This window comes from Chlorocebus sabaeus, chromosome X (assembly GCF_047675955.1).
Source record: "Chlorocebus sabaeus isolate Y175 chromosome X, mChlSab1.0.hap1, whole genome shotgun sequence".
NCBI classification, from domain to species: Eukaryota; Metazoa; Chordata; class Mammalia; order Primates; family Cercopithecidae; genus Chlorocebus; species Chlorocebus sabaeus.
The window spans coordinates 117,760,254-117,767,886 of record NC_132933.1 but is presented as its reverse complement, the minus strand read 5'-3'; the positions used below and the strand labels follow the sequence as shown (position 1 = coordinate 117,767,886).

Below are 7,633 nucleotides of genomic sequence, written 5' to 3'. Positions count from 1 at the left end.
CCAAACTTTGTATCTTCTTTACTCTTCTATCATGACATCATTATCCCGTAGGCCCACCAGTTATGCACATGTTATCTAGGTGAATTATTTTGTCCACCGGCTCTACTACCTGAGTTTTACATTCTGATGTAGTACTTGCTGAAATTTAATTTTCTTCAAATTTGGTAACTTTGGATAATACCATTACTACTGTGGTTTTTGAACTCTTTGAAAGTCTTTGGGGCCTATAAAAGGCACAGGGCTTTAGAAAAGTATTTCTCACATATTGGTGTGTATAATTTAAAGACCATGTGAAATGTAGATTACTGGCTCCACTTTGAAAAAAATTATGATTTACTATATATAGGGTGAGGGGGGGTCACAAGTATGCATTTTAAAGAAGCTACAGTTTTCTCTCTTGTATGATTAATAGTGATTTGTTGATAATTCCTCAGGATGCAATACATAGTTTAAAATGGAAGCCTTCTATTTTATAATAATTTTAGATTTATGCAACAGTTGCAAACAATTTTAGATTTATGCAACAGTTGCAAACATTGTACAGAGCATTTTCATGCACATTTCACTCAGCTTCCCCTAAAATTAATATCTGACATTTTACATGCATTTAAACTAAAAAATTAACATTGACATATTACTATGAACTAAACTTCAGACTATATTCAGATTTATAGATTTTTACACCCATGTCATTTTTCAGTACCAGGATCCAACCCAGCCTACCACATTGAATTTAGTTGTCATGTCTCTTTAATCTAAAGTCTATGACTGGTTCTCAGCCTTTACTTGTTTCCCATGACCTTTATGGTTTTGAGGAATACTCGAGAATTTTGTAAAATGTCCCTGGACTTGGGTTTGTTAGATGTTTTCTCCTCATTAGACTAGGATTCTGGAATTTAGGGAAGAATATTACACAGGTGAAGTGTCTTTCTCATCACATCCTATCAGAGGAGTACATGATACCAACGTGACTTCTCACTGCTGATATTAGCATTGATCACTTGGTTAAGGAGAAGACGGCCAGGCTTCTCCACTAAAAGGTCACTATTTTTCCCTTTCCATGTTCTGTTTTTTAGAATCCAATCCCTTTCCATATTCTGTTTTTTAGAATACACTCTGGGGAGGGCATTTAAATTTCACCTCCTAGAGGGAGGAGTATCTATGTATATTTTTTGAAATTCTTTGTAAGAAAGATTTTTACCTTTCTTCTCATTTATTTATATGTACAACTATATCAGTATGGACTCATGGATATTTTATTTTATACTGTGTTATAATTTTTAAATTTTAATTCATTTTGTTGCTTAAATTGTTTTAACTTTGGCCATTGTGTGCTCTTTCAGTTTGGCTCCTGATCTGCTTTCATTCTTTTGTTTTCTGAGCACTTCCGTATTTTCTGTCATTACATAATACTCCAGCCTCACCTTGTGTTTTCACTGCCCCAGGCCTAGAATTACTAATTTCTCCAAGGATATCTCTGTTTTTTTAAATTTTTTTATTTTTATTTTTTTGTCTTGCTTTTGTTATTTTGGAGAATGGTATTTAGAAACCAAGATCTGGGCACTGGAGGTACTTGTTGCTACTTGGGTGTCATTTTTTTCTAGTTTCTCAGCAGACAGAGCTATAAAATATATGCATGTATACTAACCAATATGTACACAAGTCTATAATTATTTCTTTAGCTATTAATCTCTGTACATGTTAAACCACTCTATATTATAAACTTTTTTGTGTTCTTTGTTTTCTTATTGTTAAGTTTTAAAATTTATTTATGTATTCTGGATATGTGTCTTTTGTATAATATTCTACTTTGAAAAGTGAAAAAAATAAAGTGGCTGTAAGGTACAAAAACTGTTTTAACGAACAGTCACATGAAAAATTTTGAAGATGTCCAGTTGATCTTTAGGAGCTTCATGTGTGTTTTTCTGTGGGATTATTTAGAAAATAGAAGTTTTATTCAAACCTTCACCCATTTTAGATAAGTGAGTACTCATATGAGCTTGCTAGTTAGAGTATTGTTACAGAGAATTGAAGCATTGGCTCTTGAATTTAACATACAGTCCATGGAATTTTTCTAAGTAAGAAAGTTAAAAATAAATCCATATCAAATTTGGTCTTACCAACTTCACATTATGAAATCTACTAAATATCTTGAGACTTTAACATAGATTCTTATAATCGATAAATGAAAATATTTGTGATATATACATGTATGATGTTTGTTTCTCCTTTATTTAGACACTGAATGTAGCGTATTTTTATTCAAATTGTAGTAATACTATATAAAATAACAATATTTTACTGGATGTTTATTCTGTTCCAGACACTATACAAAATCATGTTATATAGATTATCTTGATTTACACATAAGCCATTTATTTGCTTTAATGGGAAACCTAAGAGAAATATTTATTGTGTCTATTTTGCAGAGGAGGAGTCACAGGCAAGAGAGGCGTTAATCATGCCTCATTTACAAGGAGGAACTAGGGTATACCTGCTAGTAATGGTAGAAAACATTGTTCAGCTGCACCTGATGAGGGACGTAAGAAACCTTCTTTTAAAAAATGAGTAAGAATGTACAGAAAAAATTATTATGTGATGAGAAAATGATATGCATAAGGAATAATGCAGGCTGAATTTGTCTATAATTAAAATTTTTTATAAAAGTGCTTTTTCATAGGTATTGTTTTAAGCACTATAAGAGAGATAAAAATTTAACTGATATTATTCAAAGGAAAATAAAAAATTACGACTGGGCTTGAGGGTATAAAGATACTCAGATTGGAAAGGAAGACGGGAAACTGTTGCGTGTGTGTGTGTGTGTGTGTGTGTGTGTGTGTGTTTGATGGAGTCTCACTCTATCGCCAGGCTGGAGCGCGGTGGCGCCATCTCGGCTCACTGCAACCTCCGCTTGCTGGGTTCAAGCGATTCTACTGCCTCAGCCTCCCTAGCAGCTGGGACTATAGGCACGTGCCACCAGGTCCAGCTAATTTTTGTATTTTTAGTAGAAACGGGGTTTCACCATGTTGGTCAGGCTGGTCTGGAGTTCCTCACCTTGAGATCCGCTTGCCTTGGCCTCCCAAAGTGCTGAAATGACAGGCATGAGCCACCACGCCTGGCCTAAAACCGTCTTTATTCACAGATGACATCATCATATATATATAGAAAATTCAGTGAAATCTACAAAATGCTACTGAACATAATAAGTGAGTTTACCAAGGTTGTATGATGCAAGATGGATATATAAAACTCAATATTTATATATGCTGACAACAAAAAAATTGGAAATTGCAATTAAAAAACAATACTACATATATTTGTATGAAAAACAATAGGAAAAATCTGTAGAGAAAAAGATTCGAAAGACACATACACTAAAAATGAAAAATCACATAAAGAAATGGAAAGATGTACCTTCCTCAGTGGTCAGAACATTTCCTATTGGTAATATGCCAAGTATCCTCAATTTGATCTATAGATTCAACAGAATCCTAATCAAAATCCAAACAGGACTTTTTTTTGAAGACATAGACAAACCGATTTTAAAATTTCTATAGAAATTCAACGGACCTAGAAGAACCAACTTTGTAAAAGAACAGTGTTAAATAATTAGTACAGCCTAATTTCTAGATTTATTATAAAGCTAAAGTAACCAACAGAGTGTGAAATTTGTGCGAGAGAAAAATCAGTGGAAGAGAAAAGAGTGCCCAGATATTGACCTTCAAAAAATATAGACAACTGATACTCTACCCATTTCCAAATGTAATTCAGTGGAGAAAAGATTGTCTTTACAAAAATAGTTCTCAAATTATCAGATATAGGTAAGCAATAGGTACGTTTTTAAAATAAAAACTTGGATCTATATCTTGTGCTGTTTACAAAAATTGTAACACTTAAATGACAAAAAAACTTTGTGACCTTTGGATAGACCAAGTTTTGCATAGATCCATCAAAAGAAGCACAATCCCTAAAAGAACAAATTGATACATTGGACTTCATCAAATTAAAAAACTTCTCTTTGACACAGACAATGAAAGAGCAAAACCAAGGGTGAAGTGAAAAAAATTGCAAATCATATATCTGATAACCTATTTACATCTAGAACACAGCAAGGATTCTCAAAACTAAATATGATATCCAGCAACACAATTTAAAAATGGGGAAAAAATCCACAAAAACTTAAACCAAGGAGAGATAAGGATGGCAAATAAGCGTATACAGAGATGTTCAATACCAGTAGTCATTAGGAAGCGCAAATGAAACCCAGAATGAGATTGCACTACACACCTGTTAGAATCCGGGCTGCGCAGGTGGCGTCAGCGCTGCCCCGCCTCCAGGAAGGAACCTGGGCTGCGAGTGGCTGGCGGTCTCCTAGCGACTAGAGCGGCAGGGATCAGGAGCCGCGGAAACTGGAGAGGTGGCACCCCAGCGAGGGCCACCATGGGGGACCAGGGGCCGCAGGACCGGCCGAGGTCCCCGGGCATGGACTCCAAGCCCTGGTACTGTGACAAACAGCCTTCCAAGTGCTTCGCGAAGCGCAAGCACAGGCGCCTAAGGTTCCCGCCCATGGACCCTCGGAACCGGGTATTTGTGACGGAGGGCGTGGACAACTTCCGCTATGGCCGTCTGTCTCCCGAAGGTACGCTCGTTTGTCGCCGTGACGAGTTTTTACTCCCCAAAATATCTCTCAGAAGTCCCCAAGCTGACCCCAAGGGCAAGAAAAAAAAGCTGCGCAAGAAAGCGGCCCTATTTTCCGAGCTCTCACCAGCCCAGCCAACAACGAAGGCGTTCGTAGAGGGAGTGGAAGCCCAACTGACGGCCAAGCCTCCCTTGGCCATGAACTCCAATCTGGGAGAAGATATGCCTCCAGATCTCCTACTACAGGTGCTGAAACCGCTGGATCCTGAGAGGAAGCTGGAGGACACATGCGCTTGTCAGGGCCAGGGGACGACAACCGACGAACCCATGGAGCCTGGTAAATACCCCTGTGGGGAATTCTGCCCGCGGCCTCCCAAGACTCCGGTGTCCCATCTCCGCCCGGAGCTTCCCAAGACCCCGGTGTCCAGTCTCCGCCCAGAGCCTCCCAAGACTCGGGTGTCCAGTCTCCACCCAGAGCCTCCCAAGACTGGAGCGTCCCATCTCCGCCCAGAACCTCCCAAGACTCGGGTGTCCAGTCTCCACCCGGAGCCTCCCAAGACTGGAGGGTCCCATCTCTGCCAGGAGCCTCCCAAGACTCGCGTACCTCCTCTCCGCCCGGAGCCTCCCGAGAATGGAGCGTCTTATCTCCGCCCAGAGCCTCCCAAGACTCGCGTACCTCCTCTCCGCCCGGAGCCTCCCAAGACTGGAGTGTCTCATCTCCGCCCGGAGCCTCCCAAGACTCCGGTGTCCAGTCTCCACCCGGAGCCTCCTAAGACTGGCGTGTCCCATCTCTGCGCGGAGCCTCCCGAGACTGCAGTGTCTCATCTCTGCCCGCTGCCTCCCGAGACTCCCGTGTCCAGTCTCCACCCAGAGCCTCCTGAGACTGGAGGGTCCCATCTCCGCCCAGAGCCTCCCAAGAGTCAGGTGTCTAGTCTCCGCCCAGAGCCTCCCGAGACTGGAATGTCTAATCTCTGCCCGGAACCTCCCAGCACTCGCCGGGTGTCCAGTCTCCTACGACAGTTGCTGAAACTGGACTCTGACAGGAAGCTGGAAGACGCACAAGCTCGTTGTGAGGGCCGAGAGACGACAACCGAGGAACTCACCAAGCCTAGTAAATACTTTTTTTGGGAATCCTGCCCGCGGCCTTTCGAGAGTCAGATGCCCCATCTCCGCCTTGTGCTTCCCAAGACTCGTCGAATGTCCAGTCTCTGCCTAGAGCCTCCCAAGACTCGTCGAGCGTCCGGTCTCTGCCCGGAGCCTACCAAGACTGGAGTGTCCCATCTAAAAGAACTGTTTCAGGAAGATACACCAAACACAACGGAGTGTGTTTCTGACTATCTTGAACGTAGATTCACATTGAGAAAACTCCGTGACTTCAAGTGGGCAGGAGACCTGGGAGTTGATGCAGAGTCCATCAGCAGTCTGTTTGACTTTACCCCTGAGTGCCGAGCAACCTGTCAAGAGCAAAACATTGAGAAGGCAAACGAGTGTTCCTCAGAGCTGAAGTACAGCATGGAGCTAGATGACATGGATGAGATCGACTTCTCGCAGATAAAAGAATGGGACAGGAAACTCCAGGCGGCACCAAATTCTTACAGTGCACAAGGTATGAAGATGAGGTATGGGCCATGGTACTTCAAGCCTAAGTTGGGGAAAAAGCTAAGAAGTGATGAACCTTTGATTGACCCCAAACTCGTACTTAAAAAGCCTGATGAACCCGACATTCTTGACGGTCTTTATGGACCAATTGCCTTTAAGGATTTCATTCTAAGCAAGGGCTACAGAATGCCTGGCATCCTTGAAAGACTGTTTGCCAAGAAGGGATGGACTTTTGACTCTGTTAAGACTCCTATGCAACGTGCAATGCAAGTTTACAAGTACAAAGAAGACGTCACAGATGCATCGAAAGAAGATTAGATGGTTTGCAATTTACTACTTAATTGGGTATTTCTTGCTCTCATTTTAAACATCAGTCAGAATTTATGATGACTGGCCCCGTCAATGTACAACTTTGGCAACATCTGTAAATTCAATACCTAATGTTTATAAATATTACTTGATGACCTGCTTTGGCTTCATTATTTCATATATTTTATCAATTATGTGATTAATATTCACATATACTTTTTTCACATTGTTGAAGCACTGTGAATATTACATCATCATTTCAATTATTTGTAAAAATACATACAACCAGAAACAAAAGCAGAATTAATATTAGAAAGAGAAATGGGGTCGGGTGCGTTGACTCACACTTGTAATCCGTCCCCACTTTGGGAGGCCCAGGTGGGTGGATCGCTTGAGCCCAGGAGTTCAAGAGCAGCCTGGGCAACATGGTGAAACCTGGTCTCTACAAAGTGCAAAAATTAGCCAGGCATGGTGGCGTGCACGTGTAGTCCCAGCTACCTGGGGGGCTGAGGTGGGAGGATTGCTTCATGCCACTGCACTGCAGTCTGGATGACAGAGCAAGACCCTGTCTCAAAAAAAAAAAAAAAAAAAAAAAAAAAGTGCTGAGTAAAATAATAATTATATAACTCTTCTTATATGAAAATTCTAATGAAATAATTATGACGATTATTTTGTTATAAAAATTGGAGTCTATAGCCAAAATAACGTTAACACTTTTTAACAGTAAAATTATTACCCTCCCCTTTAGGATTCCATCAAACCCTCAAAACAAGTTTAAAAACTATGTATCAAAATCATAGGTGAAACTTGAGCTATGCCATTTTATCATCTCTCTCAATTGAATATATGTAACTATTCACCATGTTCATAAACATTCACTACAAAAGACTATTACCAAATGATATAAACAGGTGCAGAATAGGAGGCAGCTTCAGCTGAGAAGTATCATGCCTTATGGCTCAGAGTGACTGGTTTCTGAGGTTGTCCACGAAGCCTTGGGCTTCATGCAGGAGCATCCAATGTTCAGTTCCTTTCAGCAAGAGACAGACCTACTTTTCTACATTTGGTTATGTGATCTCGCACTTCA

At 40.7% G+C, this 7,633-nt stretch overlaps 1 protein-coding gene across 1 annotated transcript; it reads left to right on the top strand.

The window, feature by feature from the left end:
• Positions 1–4,440: 4,440 nt before the first annotated feature.
• Positions 4,441–6,555, top strand: LOC103231784 (protein FAM47B). The gene is made up of 2 exons (XM_073013818.1): positions 4,441–5,210; positions 5,319–6,555. The coding sequence occupies exons 1-2, from the start codon at positions 4,441–4,443 to the stop codon at positions 6,553–6,555; spliced, it is 2,007 nt and encodes a 668-aa protein (XP_072869919.1).
• The last annotated feature ends 1,078 nt before the right edge of the window (positions 6,556–7,633 follow it).

Coding starts and splice junctions, on each gene's coding strand:
- LOC103231784 (XM_073013818.1), top strand. CDS start 4,441: ATGGGGGACCAGGGGCCGCAGGACCGGCCGAGGTCCCCGGGCATGGAC. Junction 5,211..5,318: donor CCCAAGACTGGAGGGTCCCA/TCTCTGCCAGGA, acceptor TCGCGTACCTCC/TCTCCGCCCGGAGCCTCCCA.